The 18,636-nt window shown below is 39.8% G+C and overlaps 1 protein-coding gene across 1 annotated transcript in view; it reads left to right on the top strand.

Moving 5' to 3' along the window:
* LOC136881822 (uncharacterized) overlaps positions 1-5,839 on the top strand; it is a 474,626-nt gene extending 468,787 nt beyond the window's left edge. Inside the window, exon 5 of the mRNA XM_067154289.2 lies at positions 5,718-5,839. Coding sequence (XP_067010390.1) covers positions 5,718-5,839 — 122 coding nt within the window. The remainder of the gene's footprint in view (positions 1-5,717) is intronic.
* The last annotated feature ends 12,797 nt before the right edge of the window (positions 5,840-18,636 follow it).

Genomic DNA, 18,636 nt, shown 5'->3' with positions numbered 1-18,636 from the left:
CAAAATCGATTGTGAATGGCAGTAGGCAAGTGAGCCTACCGTTATCATCACAACTCCGCAACCCACACTTTACATTGGAAACAAAGTATGGGGACCTCCCTATGCTATTTCTCGGATAACGCTAAGAGACATGTAATTTTAAAACAATCTTATTTACTGTACGTACAGCATGTACTTCGATATTCGAATACAGTCTAGAATACCATAGCGAAGCACGGGTACATTTGCTGGTCTACAATATATCATGAAAAGCACTTGTATTTTATTTAAAGGCAGATCCCTTCTTATTACTTTTCATTAGGATGATGTTGATGCACCAGCAAAATTTAATGGACCTATCTTTATTAGTTTTCTTCTGGATGGTACCAAAGTAGTGAAAAATGTTAAACTGATAAAAATGAGGTTGAAGTTTCTGATTATAATTTGTTACCTCTGACAATTCTTAGAACAATCCTGCCTCATAACTTGCATCATTTGTGTCCTCTTTAGTCCTATTAAGATTTCTCTTCAGTCTTCTGGCACTTTTACTCATTTCTTCCGCCATGAGGTCTGTTTTCCTTATTCGTATGTCATCCAACTCCTTTAGGATATTCAGTGTGTTGTATCCTGGGAGGATGTTCAACTTCTGCAGCACCTTAGCCCTACCAGTATACCCATCGTTGAAAAATATAACAGCATCACATAGTCCAAACTCGAATGTAGTATTATCAACAAACACTGTCTTCGAAACTCTCGACCACAGAACATAATTGAATATTTCATTATCGTTCTGTGTTTTTCCATGCAGGTACGTTTTTAAGAGATCTGGGTGTGCCAAATCCGTATATACTGGATTTATAGCTTCAGCTACAGAATGAGGTAACCCATGGTGCTTATAATTTTGGTCTTCCCTGTTATATTTTCACCATGAATCATGTCCCTTAGGGCATAGCCCATGCACAGGATTATGAAAGTAAGTAGCCCATACTGCTGCTTGTATTTCGTGCAGTTTCGAAACACTACTCCTAATGGCTTGGCCATAGTAATTCTGCAGACAGTCAATGACACCACCTGTAAGCCTATTTGGGCCACCAATACCTTTCCCATCAGATAACTTTTTCCCAACAAGTTCATTCTTTCCATCTACGAAGCCGAACACCTATGCGTTTCTGGACATGGCCAATGCACTCCAGCTTTTCGGTTGAAACTTCATCTCCGTATGGCCTACTCTGTACCACCTTCATGTATAGTCCTCTCCGTGTAAGGACGTACCCTAAGGGTGCAACCTTACCCTTTCACCCCTGTAATATTAAGGTATCGATTTATAGTTACTTTTCTTGCTGTTGGGTATTTTGCAGGTCTTTTTCAGTGTCGGTAACGATACAGTTTAGGGACCCTACTTGCCGATACGACGTCTTACATTAACCGTTAATCTGGCACGTTGGCAACGTTCAATCACTGTTCTAGCATGAATTGCGTGTTGCCACCGCATCGCCGTTAAAGTCACTAGTGATACATTTGCGAGAATATTTAAAGCATATTTTCTTTTTGTGTGGGATTGTAAATCTATTTGGCTAATACCAAGTAAGTAGAATTGTGGCATGTTCGGATAATGCATTTATTAACATTGTTTGCGTGAAATGATTAAAGTGCTCAAGTACGTCAGGCTCATGTCTAGATCTACCGGTACACGAAATAACTCTTGCGGGACGAAATTTTGGCAGTAGAACTTATAACATTATTATTTTCAAATCCGCAGTGAACTTGAAACCTGACCTAATTTCCGTTCACGGAGCTTGGCACATTAGTATTCTTATATGTTTCCTGATAAGCTTGAAGATATAACCAGCCTGCAGGCTGAAAATATGCCCAATAATTTCTCTCCTTACTGGTTACCGGTGTTGAAGAGAGAAGGAAATGTTCGCGCAAAAGAAAGGGAAGTCATTGGATGTCTGGAACTTTCTAAAATCACACTGCAAAGACTTATTAAATAAATTGCATCGTTTAACACGCCCCTCTTGTCAAGAATATGGTTATAGTACGCCTAGTGTATATCAAAATAAAGACGGATAATTTTGAGTGAGAAAGTGTGTTTATTTCCTTAATTCCTCATTGAGCGTGGAAATCGACGAGATATTCATAATTATCTTGATTTATTTGATCTTATCTTTTATCATTTACTAGGGTAGGGAAACATTGATTATCGGTGTTTCCTACATTGAGGTTAGTTTGTTATGGTTATGTCTGGTGATTTTAATATGTAACCAGGCAGGTTGGCAGCAGTGATCAGCCATTACAAAAAAGAGAAAAGAAGAGCATCGGGCGGCGATATTTACTTTCTGGGGTATTTCCTTACGTGGAAATTACTATACCCCTTACTATCCCATCTCCTAAATATTGTTTGTATACTACTCCTCTTGTCTGAATGGATCTTCCAAATATTCTAACTGCACCTTCAGCTTCCACTCCACCGCTACTTCCCTCAAAATGTATTGCGCAGTCTTCATGTTCATGTTGACCCTTAGGCTGATGACACACGGAGCGGTTTTTGCCGAGTCGGCAGCCGAGTCGGCCGCCGCCTGTGATTGATACACAGAGCGGTTTTTGCCGACTGTGACGAAACCACTGCCTGCTCGAACTGCATCTAAAATGACTGCTTATAAGCAGTCATCGGGTGCGTATCGAGCAGGCAGTGGACAAAACACATTAGTGAGCGTGACGTTAGGTGAGGAAGCTAGCTAAAATTACCGAAAAATAAAGGATTGTTCTTATTCTTATTCCAAAAGTCTACTTACTCTATATGTCCTTTTACGTGTATATTATTGAATTTCAAAGATACTTCATGATATTTATCTAATACAAGAATACCTACCAATGATGCAATCGCCGCGTAAATTCAGCCACGCCCGACTAGAGCGAAGCATCAAGTCGGCCGTGATTCAGCTGAATGTATTAAATCTATGGCGCTAGAGCGCGCACAAAGTCTTCAAAACGCTCGCTGCACCGCCAGCTACACGACAGGCCGAGTCGGCAAATCTGCCGCCTGTCGACGAGCACCGCTCTGTCTGTTTCATCCCATCTGATACAATAGAAACATGCGCCGACTCGGCGGCCGACTCGGCTGCCGACTCGGCGAAAACCGCTCCGTGTGTCATCAGCCTTATTCTTACACACATGGCAATATTTAGAAAGAGTTTCCAGTACCTTTCCAGTGTCAACGGATGTAGCTAGCACAACACCATGAAGAGAGGTGTGTCCCCTCTTGTGCCATGTTCCATCGACTGCAATAGCTATTTTATTGTCCCCATCATTACATTCTACCGCTTCTTTTTCAGCCTGTCTCATGCTTATATTACTTATATTTGAATTTTCGTGTTCCCACAAGTCTTCAAACAGTGGCCGACAACGCAACAGTTTTTGTTTTGATGAACTTGAGGGACCACGAACCTACTACGCTGGCGTAGCAGGGAGAGAGGTGATACTCCCACGTGGCGCGTCCCCAGGTGGCGGATAGGGGGGTCCTAACCGGCTTGCCGGCGGACGTGAGGGAAATGAAATACCTCTCGCGGACCAAACACACTACCCCCTGCGGGTGGGGGACGCACATGTAGAATACACCCGCAGTATCCCCTGCCTGTCGTAAGAGGCGACTAACAGGGGCCCAAGGGGCTCTCAACTTGGGAGTGTGGATTGGCGACCACGGGGCCCTTAGCTGAGTCCTGGCATTGCTTCCACTTACTTGTGCCGGGCTCCTCACTTTCGTCTATCCTGTCCGACCTCCCTTGGTCAACTCTTGTTCTTTTCTGACCCCGACGGTATTAGAGCATTCGAGGCCTAGGGAGTTTTTCATTTTCACGCCCTTCGTGGCCCTTGCCTTTCTTCGTCCGTTACTTCATTTTTCGAAGTGACGGATCCCTTCTTTTTTCTCCTTTTATCTCTCTACCCCCTGTGGGTGAGGGACCCAGACGAATAATACACCCACGGTATCCCCTGCCTGTCGTGAGAGGCGACTAAAAGGGGCGACCAAGGGATGGTTGAATTAGAACCATGTAACTACTTTTGATTCGTACCATCACGCGGGGAACACCATGGGTTGCCTATACTTGCAAGTAGTACCACTATGTTAGTACGAAATAGGTTTGTGATTAGTAGCACCAATTGCCTGGTCGGGGGTTTTGCAGTACCCGTGCGTCTTACCCATGTGAGCAACACCGCGGGTCTGGGAGTTGCCTGTGCGTTGTACCACTATATGAGCGACACCGTGGGTCAGCGTTGCCTGTGATTGGTACCCACTATGTTGAGGAACGGCACGGGATAGTGCGAGTCCCTGTGGTTAGTACACTCGGTGAGGAGCCTTCTCGGTTTGCGTTGGCTCTGAGCGGCGCCGTGGGACAGCGTTGCCTGTGATTGGTCCCCACTATGTTGAGGAACACCACGGGATAGTGCGCGTCACTGTGGTTAGTACACTCGGTGATGAACCTTATCAGTTTGCGTTGGCTATGAGTGGCGCCATTGTGTTAGGAACAACATAGATCTGCGTTACCTGTACGAAGTACAATACTTGTGAGTAGTACCATCTTGTGTGGAACACCGTGAGTCTTCGCTACTTTTGATTAGTACCCCCAAAATGACAAATACTATGGTTCTACTTTACTCGCGACATGTACCATTCTGTGGGGCCTTAGACATGGATTTTGGACCCCTTTAGACATCAAGCATCCTCGTTTCAGAATTTTGCTTTATATGTGGTCCCTTGGTCAGTATTACTATTTTTTCTGATCCTTTTTTCGTCGGATCCACTGTTTTTGTTTATTTATTGTTTTTTGGTTTCCTTTTGTGTTCATGTCCATCCATTCATTCTTCATGCCATTTTCTTATTTTGGTCAGTGGATGATTTTGATTTTTTGTTGCCATTTCATTTTGTGCCATTAGGGGCCGATGACCTCGATGTTAGGCCCCTTTAAACTACAAGCATCATCATCATCATCGAACTTGAGGGGGATTCAATGTCTATTTCAGATCCAGAAACACTACATGGCGAGCATATTGTGATGTCATTTTTAACTTCCACTACATAGTAACTAGGCCTAGCTCTACTTTCATATAAACGAATATTATTTACACCGGGAAGTTTACGTATGTGACGATTTTCCGTATACTTCCTCTTTCCTAAAGATTTCAAACGACCCATTCTTCAATAAGTCGGTGCAAAATCACAATGTTTATTATACTACAACGATGTTTAGTAACCACTCGTAACATAAACAAGCAATGTCATGGTTTCCAACACAATGTCTATGCTAAACAAAGCAGACCAGAAGTTAGTACAGAAATCTATCTATAATAGTTCAGAAGTTATACGCACAAACATTAATTTCTGTTAAAGTGGGTGTTGTCTTTCACGGTGCAGCATAGTAATTTATGTGTTATAAAATGATCATTTTTCATAATTTTCCGACTTTTTAAACCAATTCTTGTTCTCTACATTGTGAACAACTAAAAACGCCCAAATTTTGTTTTTTGTTCTTTTCGGCCCAAGAAGGGTCTTTCTTACCTTAAACCTACTGGTATGACATACAGGTGGCCTGACCACCCTTCCTGTGCAGTGAGTTGCAGCCTCCTTAAATGACTTCCTGCGCACTAGTCTGAAATCTGGAACGATTTTAACTTATATCCTAATAATTAAATGTAATATTGTTAATAATTTGTCCTAACAAAGTTATGTCGGTGTGTTTCAGAGCGGAACCAGGCACTGACAGGCGAGGATGTACACAGCCACTGGTCCCGGAAGAGACGCAGCAGCTCTTTCTACAAGAACATGGGTTCCTTCTGCTGTATTTGTCGACCCAACTACTTGTGATGAGGGGCTTGCTGCCCGGCAAACTGCACTTGCTGTGCCGGGCGACCAGCCACTTGAAGACGTGCGCTGGTTCAAGCAGACCTGCTAGGAAGAGGTGATGGCTAGCAGGAAGAAGATAAAATACTACTCCGATGTTCCCACAACTCAACACTTCCACTGTCGGTAACATTGGAGCTTCTGTAAGATACAGGCAGGTACCTGCATCTGGAATCGACAAATGTGATTATGATACATGAAGTATTCCTGCCAGATCTAACAAGTGATAATATAAAAATCGTAGGGTCCAATTGCTGCACTTGATTATCGTCGTATGCGAACAAAGAAATTTCAATTGAAGGAAATGATACACATCTGACAGTAGCCGTTGCCTGTTCTAGCATGTGCCCACTTTACTCTCCGATTTTCATCAATCTCCACACTGGTAGTCGCAAACTGCGACAAACTTGGTAAACTAATAAAAAAGGCCTTCCTAGTTCTTTCTGTTAATTTATTTTTGGAACAATTATAAAAATAAGTTACCATATATTAGTGATATAGACATTATTTTAGACTCGGCTACAGTCAAATTTTTGATGTGACAACAATTACTGTCACAGGACAAATACTGTGAATGACAATTGCTATCGCTAGGCGAACACAGTATATGACAATATTGTAGTCACCTATTTTAGTTGACAATTGCGGTCACATTTCTGACTCTGTCTATGACAATTAAGGTCTCATTGGAGACACTGTGGAAGACAATGAGAGTCACATGGTAAATACTGTACATAACCTTTGCGGTCATATGGCAGAAAGTGTGCGTGATAATTTAGGTCATTAGATTCAACAATGAAATACCACTTAAAAAGATTATTGCTATCATTTATCAGACAATGCATATACTTCAAGACAATAATGTTATAGTGAATAATAAAATTTCTCCCTCTTCACATGTATTACCCCTTCCACTTTATTAGATTACTTTCACAAAGCAGTACATTCACAAAGATTTCATTATGACACATTTGAGACATCAATTTAGTCTCTCTTTGTGACATTATGCCATCAATTTCACTGAGAAAAATATTTGCATCTTGGTACCGAGTGCTTGGTCCTACCTTTCTGTTTGGTTGTACCTGTCTTTTTCATGTATCTTTTGAAATGTCTGGCATTTCATTCGCCTAGATTCGTGATATTTCCTTCTCTTCTTTTTCTCTAGCTTCACCTCCAAGTCATTGTTTCCAACTCACTCGTGAATAAATTCCCATATATATATATATATATCGTAAGAGAATAATTAAGGTGTAACATGAGTAAAGCCAACAAGAAATTGTCACGGTACTTTGTCCGTAATTCATACTCTTGGATTACGTATTGACCGCATTTGTCACCATCTGCTATTTAAATTAAAATTAAAGTATTTTCCTGCGAACGCCATGATTCTTTTATCCTTTACAAGTGGCGTTACTACAGACTTTGGACTGCTTGGCAAAATTACATGATGACCAATTCTCCCTCACTCTTCAACCTCTACCATAAAGCCACCTTACCCTCGTTTTCAGTTTTTAGTATTTGATGTTTTATAGAAATTAAATAATTTGTATACTACCTCAGTATCTCGAATTGTTTCCAGCCACGAATCGCCTTACTGATAGAACATAATTAGCGTCGTAGCATGTCACTATGGCGTCTCCATCATACCTCTGGGTAACTTTTGTATTAGACAGTTTTGAAATTAAGAACAAAATTTACACACACGGTATGTTCTTAATAGAATTCATTTCTAGTTAAAGTTCGTAAGTAGAACATTTTTCATTTGGTATTTCAACACTTAGGCCTACCATTTCCGGAGCTGACGTCAGAAAATTAATTTACCGCTCCTTCAATATCGATGTCTAAATTACCAGCAATTGACACAACTGACTGATCGCCTCATGCAATGTTTCAGATATTTAAATATAATTTAACGTTTATAAATTGAACACTCAGCTCTTGCTATAGGGACAAGAGCACTGAGCAAAAATACTCTGTGTAGAATATTTGTTGATCACTGGAAATAACAGAGTAATTCTCAAGCAAGTATGTCAGTAGAAAGAGTTCATTCCTTTGGTACTTTTCTGGATCTCCTTATGTAGTTTTGTTTCTCGTTCTACACACACTGAAAGAATTACTCTTAAATCAGAATGTAATGAAGATGGCAAGGTACATTAAAATAGTAATACAACGTGGTAAAGGAAACTAATACTAATTTAGAAGTACTGTCGGATTTTACACCAAAAAGTGAGGTAAACTGTACCTGGGAAATCAATTACGAACCCCATCAATAGTAATGGACCCTCATCAACGCATTCGAAGACCATGGATGTAGAATTCTGTGGAACGTGAACCAAACAAATCATTCTGGGAATCTATCACCTCATCAAAACATTCGGAACTGTAATTTTCAAAAAGTTTCTTTAGTAAATGAAACAGATGGTAATCATAAGGGACGATGTCAGGGCACTATGCCGAATTTATCAGCGTTTTCCAACAAAGAGCCGGCCCCGTGGTGTAGGGGTAGCATACTTGCCTCTTACCCGGAGGCCCCGGGTTCGATTCCCAGCCAGGTCAGGGATTTTTACCTGGACCTGAGGGCTGGTTCGAAGTCCACTCAGCCTACGTGATTAGAATTGAGGAGCTATCTGACGGTGAGATGGCAACCCCGGTATAGAAAGCCAAGAATAACGGCCGAGAGGGTTCGTCGTGCTGACCACACGACACCTCGTTATCAGCAGGCCTTCGGGCTGAGCAGCGGTCGCTTGGTAGGCCAAGGCACTTCAAGGGCTGTAGTGCCATTGGGTTTGTTTTGGTTTGGTTCCAACAAGGAAGTTTTTTTTTTTCCTGACCAATTGTCGACCACGTGAATTTTACGGATTTCTGGCCAATATATTCTTATTTTCCCAGAACTACTTCATTCTTTCAGTTCTGATCTTTCTCTGAGCCTTTTCGTTAGTTCCTTCACTTGGATTTTTTTCAGGCTGTTAATTCGATTCATGAACTCCTTTCTGCTGTGGATCTGCTATGATTTTTTTTTCGACCACCTCGCCCGCTTCGTGGTTGTCTTTAATCCTACGATGTATCCAAATATCCTTTTTGTCAATAGATTTTTGTTCATTCTCAATACTTATCCCCAAAATGATCGTTTGTGCCTTGTGTCCGTGATCTCTTCGGTGTGACGTATAGATCGTCTTACGTCCGTGCCCCGTGTGTACATTTCTGTGGTCTTAGATCTTCCCCTGGGATTTCCTTTCATTTTTCTCGACTTCTAACAGGTTCCTTTATTCACTATGAGACAATCATACAGTCCCTGTGCGCCAACGACTTTGTCAAGAAGATCTAGCGGGAGTATCCCTCACATGTCCCCAAACGTATTTTATTGTTAATATTGAAAGCATTTCTTAGCAGATAAAGTCGGGGTCTCCATACTACGAAAAACGTAAAATTAAGTAATTTCCTCAATTGTGCCGAACTTTTAAGGGCCAAAGGGCCCGAAAAGGTTTCAAATTGTGAGTTTTAGATAGCTCTATCAAACTTAAAAAAAACAAATTTTGAAAATCACTTCCGGCGTAAATGCATTTCCGGAAAAGCTGTCTAAAATCTCTTGTTTCTTTACTCGCTTTTTTTTAATTCAAATCCTAGCCAAATTAACTAATTTACATAATTTTCAGTAATATGTCCCTCAGGCGTCTTTTTTATTTTTAAAAAAATTTCCACACCGAATGTAGTTATAAGGGCTTACAGTAAGTGAAACAATGCATTGACTCACATTAGTGCTCGTAGTGATAGAAAAACGCAAATTGCTAATCTAATCGACAGAATAACGATGAATAAGAAAAATATTGTAACTTTTAGGAATAAATAAATGAATAATATATTCTCATATGAATACTGAACAACACCCTTTTCGACATGTCAACGTAAGGTCACATACAAGCCTGCGCACCTGTGAAGCAATTGAAATCCTACAGCACGGATCTTGCACCATCCATATTTTATTTGTTGGGTCTCCTTAAATATGTACTCCGTGGGAGACAATATGACACCAATGAGGAGGGCATGCGAAGTCCGGACGTGGCTAAGAAGAAAACCAGCTGAATGCTACCACATTGGTAGAGAGTAATATATTGTAACAGAATTTCTAGCTAATCAATTGGGGAATAGTTGGGTATATTCTCTGTTGCAAAGGAGCAAACCTCCAATGAGAAATAAGTGAAACTTAAGTGAAACTCTGCATTGACTCACATTAGCGCTCGTAGGGGTGCTGAAGTGGAACAATGCATTGACTCACATTAGCGCTCGTAGTGACAGAAAAACGCAAATTGCTAATCTAATCGACAGAATAACGATGATTAAGAAATAGACTGTAATTTTTAGGAATAAAGAATATATTCTCATAAGAATATTGAATTTTCACGACCGCATTGTAATCGAAATAGACTTTCAACCTATTAGGTTACGTACATTTAGTAGGTGTTGAAGAGATGTTAAGTACAGAACAAAAAATGGCCAACCGGACACCAGTGCGATCCGAACCCACAACCTCCCGATTTCGCGTCGGTTGCTCTACCAGAAGTTCGTAGTTCACATCCCTAGAATGTTTTCAACATTGCATTGCTTACCTGAGGGGCTAGAACTGTGAACTATTAATTGACACTGTGTGGAGCACATGCAATTAGCATCATGAAAAATTGACTAAGTTTGATAAGTTACGTTATATATCAAAATTAAAAGGAGGAGGATCCCTTTACCTTATGGTCCGTAGAATTTTGCCAGGCCTTTCATACTGTAGTTACGTCCATATAATTTGCCGAAATGACTACTATTTAAAAATCAATATGATCGTATGTGAGCTCTCCATTACGTGTGCATACCTACAAAAGTACAGTAGTTCATCATCCACTTCCAAATATGTATTAATAGGCACTACTGGTTATCTTAAACCTTTGAAGTAAATTGACTTTGCGAAATAATAATCGTTCTTCCAACATATTCTGTGGCATAATTGAAGGAATGACTGCCCTCACCTTCTTAGTGTCGTAGGCTAGGCATGCAACATGACTAACTCGGAATATATCACCTTATAGCAATAAAGAGGACTTCTTAAGCGTAAACAAGTCAGATTTTCTTGAATGTCCACGTGTGATTTACTTTATCTAATGACATTGTCCATTTTTTCTTGTTTACTGTGCCCTACCTAAACTTTATAATTCATTGTTTAATTGCTTGATAAGGTTAATAATATTTGGCACAAAATATTGACTTTTATAAGATAAAATTTTATTCTTCACTGATTTATTTTCTTCTTGCTGTATCCTGCATTGCCAATGACGCAACACTGGCAGAATTCTTCTGTTATTAATGCCAGAAACAGTGCAATGGAGAATTACTTTCTGAAGAACACCAGAATTTTCCGATTTTTTGACTGGACGAGATAAATATTTTAAAAACACCAAGCTTTTGTGATAGGGTCGTGAGAGATCCATCTCTTTTATAAATCATTGAAACGTCTATATGTAAATTGTTTCCGCGTACGTGTTTAAGGATTTTATTTTTTGACTATGCAACTAAAGGAAGGAGGAAAATAATTCAATTACCATTCGTGGCAATAGTTTTATGGATGTTGATCGACCAATAGTCAACAAGCTGACGTTCTTCAAGACTCAAGAAATTTAATGTAAGTTGGTTGCATACTGTGTTAACCATTCTCATTGTTATTTGCTATTCAGATATTGATGTTGTGAGACAGATGACAGCCTAGTTATTTTGCACACGAGCAATTATGTAACTCCTCACTCCCTAAGCGCACCATTGTTTATAGACGAGTACAATATTTTATGAACTCTGGAACTATATCACTGTTAATGATCTGTTGAGGAGTAGGACTGTTGATCAAATGCTAGTTAACAAATTTGCTTTCCATTTCATATACTTTTCAAAAAAAGTCATGAGTGAAACGTTCGCTCTTGTTAAATTTGTATTTCGAACGAGATCGATTCCATCAACCAATGGTTATACAAATGTTTAACATCTGAATTTCAGTACATTCCTCTCAGTATACCCTGCATCGTACTTTACTTCTTGGAAACTAAAAAAACCAAGTCATTAAATGTCACCTAATGAAACATTGTACATATTCTTTACTAGAGCTTATCTTCAAATCCTTATAATGCAATATCTTGTGTATGTCCGGCTCCATGGCTATATGGTTACCGTGCTGGCCTTTGGTCAGAGGGGTCCTAGGTTCGATTCCCGGTAGGGTCGGGAATTTTAACCATCATTGGTTAATTTCGCCAGCTCGAGGGCTGGGTGTATGTGTCGTCTTCATCATCATTTCATCCTCATCACGACGCGCAGGTCACCTACGGGTGTCACATCAAAAGACCTGCACCTGACGAGCCGAACATGTCCTCGAACACTCCCGGCACTAAAAGCCATACTCCATTTCATTTTTCATATCTTGTGTATGATTAACATAACAGCTTCGTTTTTAAAGACCGGCATTGTGTGAAAACAGAAGTAGTTTTCTGGTGAATTCATTTTACTTCCATTCTGTGCAGTAAGTTTAAAATGTTGAGTCCTGATATACAGGGTTGATCATAATTATTCCAATAAAAAGTCAGGGATGTTCTTCATGTTATGATGAACGATAGTGCAATCGGATTAAGAGAGAAAATGTTTCTTTTTTCGAGAAAATGAATTTCCTTTTTTTACTTCTGGGCACGCGATTCAACTTGGCGAACTCGCCAGAGTACAAGCCACTGTCGCGCTTCAGGGAAGAGAAGGGAGGGGAAGTGGGATGTATGATGGCGACAGAGATAATGCTCCGCGCGTATGCACAAGTTTTCTCATTCAACTCGAGCAGGGTTGTTCTTGTCTCTTTCGATAATATCCGCATATCGTTTATTAAACAGTCGTAAATGCACAAACACAGTACAAGAACACCCTGTAATGAAGACATACGTGTCATTCAACGAATGCATCAGATAGCTTTTCCTCTCGTCTGTTGGTCGCAGTAATGTTCTGTAGTATTTAACATGTTCGAAGATGCAACGCTGCCGCCCCAAGATTGTGTAGTCCTTCACTCACAACATTGTATATGGAATGAAATACTGAACGATGTATACAATACGCCCAATGGTTTGATTACAGTAAATGTTGAATATTTCCCCCTCCTACTTCGATGGCACAGTTCACAGTTCACAACGGTGTAAGAGTGACCAATTTTTTTGCTATTTGCTTTACGTCGCACCGACACAGATATGTCTTACGGCGACGATGGGATAGGAAAGGCCTAGGAATTGGAAGGAAGCGGCCGTGGCCTTAATTAAGGTACAGCCCCGGCATTTGCCTGGTGTGAAAATAGGGAACCACGGAAAACCATCTTCGGGGCTGCCGACAGTGGGGCTCGAACCCACTATCTCCGGATTACTGGATACTGGCAGCACTTAAGCAACTGCAGCTATCGAGCTATCGACCTTTGGTCTCTGTTCAGGATGTATGGGGTGTCGCGCATTACCTCTGTCTCCCACTTCCCACTTCCCCTTCTTTCCCTTCCCTTCCCTTCCCTTCCCTTCCCTTCCCTTCCCTTCCCTTCCCTTCCCTTCCCTTCCCTTCCCTTCCCTCATCTGATACACAGCAACAGGCAGCGGCTAGCTGTCTGGCATAGCAAATACGGCAAGTTCATCAAATTGAATTGCACGCCCGGAAATCATAATAACAACAACAACAATAATAATAATAATAATAATAATAATAATAATAATAATAATAATAATAATAATAATAATAATGGCTTGTTGCCTCAACCAAAGACCACCATGCTAACCACTTAGCCACTGAGCCGGACATTCCAGTATACTATCGTACTATTTCCTCTTTCCTGGGCGTTTTTTTCATCCTGTTCTTTTACAATATTTTGAAATAGTACAATATTTCATGCCACGGTGATATTTTATGAATAATTTTAACGGGTTCAAGTTTAATTATTACATTTATCTGGTATTTTTTCGCCTGTACATACACATTATACAAATAGTTATATAAGAAAGAATCAAACAAGATATTTGGTTTCAAATATGCTGGACATTATTCTAGATATTTTAAGTATAAGGTATTCAAATAGGAGAAAGAAATAACAATGTTATATAATTAATGATATTTTACCCTTAATGTTAATATTTGATATTTATATTTTGTGTTTATATTTCATTGTTGTATTTTTTCCTGCTGGGAAGGAAATGTATACAAGGAGAATATGGTAAGATTGATTTTATCTGTAGTTATGTGGTAACCTGAGAACCTAATTTATGAGATGTGTTTTAAGTATTTGAATTAACTGGTAAAATATACATACATATATACATATGACATTTAATAATATAAAATAAAATTTATGTGTAATTTGGTCAGTATGTTCCCGTTTACTTTAATGTCCCCCTCCTGACTGAACCACACTTCTTTTAGGAGTTCAAATTTTACAGGTACGTCAGTGAAAGAAGTTCACGTGAATGTAACACTTGGAGGTTGGACATTATAATTGGCAACTGAGATTATCGTTGCTGCTGACAGCAGGTCTTCTGATATATGTGATATATGTGGGTGTTGACGTATTTTATTTTACTTGAAATAGATACAGCACCACAAAATCATAGAAATATCAAATAACAATGCCAGGGTAGTTATGGAAATCCTCAGCCTGTTTCCAGTCATTCGACCGAATCAGGAATTCTTTGCGGCAGCGGCCATATTGGGACCAAAGGCCTCCACTGTGTGTTATACAGTGTAGTGAGATTAAGTTGTCATGGGTTATTGTGTAGCTCCAAATTGTAGAAGTCATTCATATAAAGGGACTAGGTTATTTATATTCCCGAAAGATAAGAATAGGAGGGCTAAATGGGTTCAAAATTGCTGACGTCATAAGTGACAGCCCACAGAACATTCGCAGATGTGTGAGGTTAGTATAACCTTTGCTAAACAAAAATAAATAATCACCCACTTTAATTATACTTCCTTTTGAGGTGTAGTGGTTAGTGTGATTAACTTCCGCCCCCTAGAGGCCCGGGATCGATTCCCGGCTCTGCAATGAAATTTGAAAAGTGGTGCATGGACTGGAAAGGAGTCCATTCAGCTTCGGAAGGTCAACTGAGTAACAAAGGGTGTTCGATTCCCACCTCAGCCATCCTTTCCGTGGTTTCCCACTTCTCCTCCAGACAAATGTCGGGTTGGTACATAACTTAACACCACGGTCGCTTCTTTCCTCTTCCTTGTCTACCCCTTCAAATCTTCCCATCCCCCGACAAGGCCCCTGTTAAGCATAGCAGGTGAAGAGGCCTGGGCGAGGTACTGGTCCTCCTCCCCAGGTTTTTCCCCCGACCCAAAGTCTAACGCTCTCGAGGATACTAACTTTGAGGCGGTAGAGGTGCGATTCCTCGCTGAGTCCGAGGGGAAAACCAACCCCGGACGGCAAACGGATTAAGAAAGAAAAAATAATAAGATAAAATTTGCATAACTTATTCAAATTATTATTATTATTATTATTATTATTATTATTATTATTATTATTATTATTAAGAAAGAAAGAAAAGGTAAAATTTGCATAACGTATTGAACATATTATTATTACTAGCAAATGTACCCGTTCTTCGCAATGGTATTCTACATCGTATATGTATATCGAAGTAAATTACGACACGCAGTGAATAAGATTTTTTAGTAGCATGTCCCTTAGCGTTATCCGAAAAACAGCATGGGTAGGTCCCCATACGTTGTAATGTGTAAATTTCGGAGTTGTGATGATAACAGCAGGCTCACTTGGCTACTGCCATTCACAATGGAATTGGGAAGATTCCATTATAATGGTAGGCCCCATTGCCTAATGTGGGGTCACAATCGATTTGGAAAGTTTTCGTTACAATCGCAGGCCCCCTTTCCTACTTCCAAATAGATTACAGTTGAGAAGTTTTTATCATAATGGCAGGCAACTTCCCTACTGCCAGTCAGAATTGAGTTGTGCTGTTATTATTATAATGACGTGCCCCTTTTCCTAATGCCAGCCAGCTTACTGCCAGTCACACCGAGTTGGTGAGTTTCCATTAAAATAGTAGGCCACTATGCCTAATGCAATTACATTTTAGATAGGTACATTTTTTCATAATGGCGGGCACCTTTGCGCACAGCCAAACATAATTGGGTGCGGGAGATTTTAACAAAATAGCATGCTCCCTTGCCTTCTGCAAGTGAAATCGAAAAGGGAATTATTCTTTAAAATGGTGGGCCCTCCTTACTAATGCCACTTACACAGGAGTTGGAAAAGGACTCCATCCCTACCGCCAGTCAAATTCGATGTGGGGAGTACTGATTACAACAGAAGACACACCCCTTCTTGATCGCTACAAATGGACATCAGTTATCATGTCGACAAACGGATTGTACCATAAGACGCCGTACTTAGTGGTCTAAATGGCTGGTCCTACGATATTTTCACGTATCTCACCTATTCATGGGTCAGATTGAGTTAGAAACGTTGAATAGGATGAAACATAGCATTTGGCTCACATACGGCTACTGTGTGGGCCAACGATCACGTAGAATTTGATGATTCTATCTTTCCTATAAGTGATTCAAAGTATGAATTATGCGTGTACAGAGTGCAATTACTTACAATTGTGGAATAGAGACAAATCTAGCATATAAGGGATAGAGATACGACAAAAATTCATAGGACCAAAGTTGTAGATCACTCCAATTTGAACTGAGATTGTGCCATCCGTTTTGTAATAGGACTTACCGTTTACCATGAAAAATTTCGAAACAAATATCTGCACCGTCATTAGAATTGCCTCGATATTTCGATATTCCTCTAGGATAAGAAGTGAAAAATTGAAAGATCTTGAAAGTTTTCCGTCGGTTACAGACTAAAACGTATTACTTTGCCAAATTTCAATTTTCTGGCTCGTCTGACAGATTGTGCCGTAATCTTGATTTCGGGGCATGGGGGTAAAAATTAGGACTTTCAGGAAACTAAAGCTAACAAGTATGCCGATGGTCATGATTACCCTTTAAACGGATAGCTGTACGAAAATTTCACCAAAATAGTCAATGTACAGACACTCGGTCGTTACGATTTTATTTATATAGATAGATAATAAATCTGCTCCACGTACAACACATTTGGGCTATGTCCACTGGACTTAACCTGCAAAACTGACCATTCATGATATCTCCTTCATGAATCCTCCTGACGAAAAAATGCACATGAAAAAAGTTTTAGAAATTGATTTCCATTAAGGATGGTAGATTTCCATTCATTTTGGATGTGCATATTTTTTCGGGAGTGCAAAATCACTTAGGTATTCAGAAATAATATTGGCCCTAAAACCTACTCAAGGACAGGTGGATTCAAAATATTAAGTTTGGTAGAAATATATCCAGTAGTTTTCAAGTTATAAGAAGTCATACAAACAAACAAACAAACAAACAAACAAACCGACAAACAGACACCAAAGCAAAATACATATAGATGGTCATTATTACATCTGAAACAGATAACTGTAGGGAAATTACGTTAAAATAGTCAATGTACAGACACACACACAGACAATGCGCCGTCTCACACAGCAAAACCGGTTAAAGACACCTTGAAATCACTTGGATGGGACATCCTTCCGCACCCGCCGTACTACCCCGACCTGGCGCCATCTGACTATCACCTCTTCGGATCAATGGGGTGCGCGCTCGCAGAGCAGCACTTCAGCAATTGCAAGGAAGTTGGAAAATGGTTAGCCATGAAAGACAAGCAGTTTTTTCTGGCATGGTATTCATAACTTACCTGACGATGGGCGATGTGTGTAGAAGCCGATGACCAATATTTTTTATAAACAAAAAAATGGATTTCCCTTGAAAATTACGTTGTTTTTGCCACAAAACCCGGTAAAACTACTGCGTACACCTGACATTTTATTCCAACAGAACGAAATTAATTACCTACTTCTAACAAGAGCAGGTTATCTACTTTGGTGTGGGTGACATGCTTAAAGATGAGCGTACATGTCGCTACAGTTCGAGCCTTTCCCGATAGTCCTTAGATTGTACCCGGTATAGATATGGTTGCCCGGAGACTAAAATCCTATATCACTAAGCAGAGCTGGACAGTAGATGAGGAAATTCCCTGCCTTGCTGTAAATGGATCAAGTCGGAGGATTTACATGATAGCGTACTCCACTAATACAATGAGATATGTAATTGCGGAACCCACAATAAGATTTCAGTTGGGAAATAAACAAGATACATAGGTGCACCGAGAAAAGAAGTGTATTTATGAAACCACAGTAAATTTCCTCAGGGATAAATATCACTTGGAATAAATCGAGGTCTGTAGTCTTTTATAGGGAGATCGAAGTTCCGTACCAAGGTTTTCGAAATATTTTACGAAGACATTCGGCTTACCATTCTGTCTTAGATATCAGATTATAATGACAGTGCTGAGAAATCCTGCCAAACATTAAATCATTTCAATCCAAATGTTAGAGTATTATTTTCTGTAGCTGTAAAATAAAGTTCCGTTGGAAAACTGTTTTGTATAATAATTTAAAAAATTAAAAATGACAGAGATGATGACCGCACAAATACAGATTAACCTAAGGTACAGTGACGTAAGAAAGTTTACTTCACAGGGTTTAATTACATTACAAAGAATGATTCAGTAACGCTAAGATTTGTTTCATTTTTGTTTTATTTCAGCAGTAGTTATTTCTATTATTCTTTACATTGATATTGTT

Source organism: Anabrus simplex, chromosome 1 (assembly GCF_040414725.1).
Source record: "Anabrus simplex isolate iqAnaSimp1 chromosome 1, ASM4041472v1, whole genome shotgun sequence".
Taxonomy (NCBI): domain Eukaryota; kingdom Metazoa; phylum Arthropoda; class Insecta; order Orthoptera; family Tettigoniidae; genus Anabrus; species Anabrus simplex.
The sequence above is the reverse complement of the archived record's forward strand: the minus strand, read 5'-3'. Positions and strand labels throughout refer to the sequence as shown.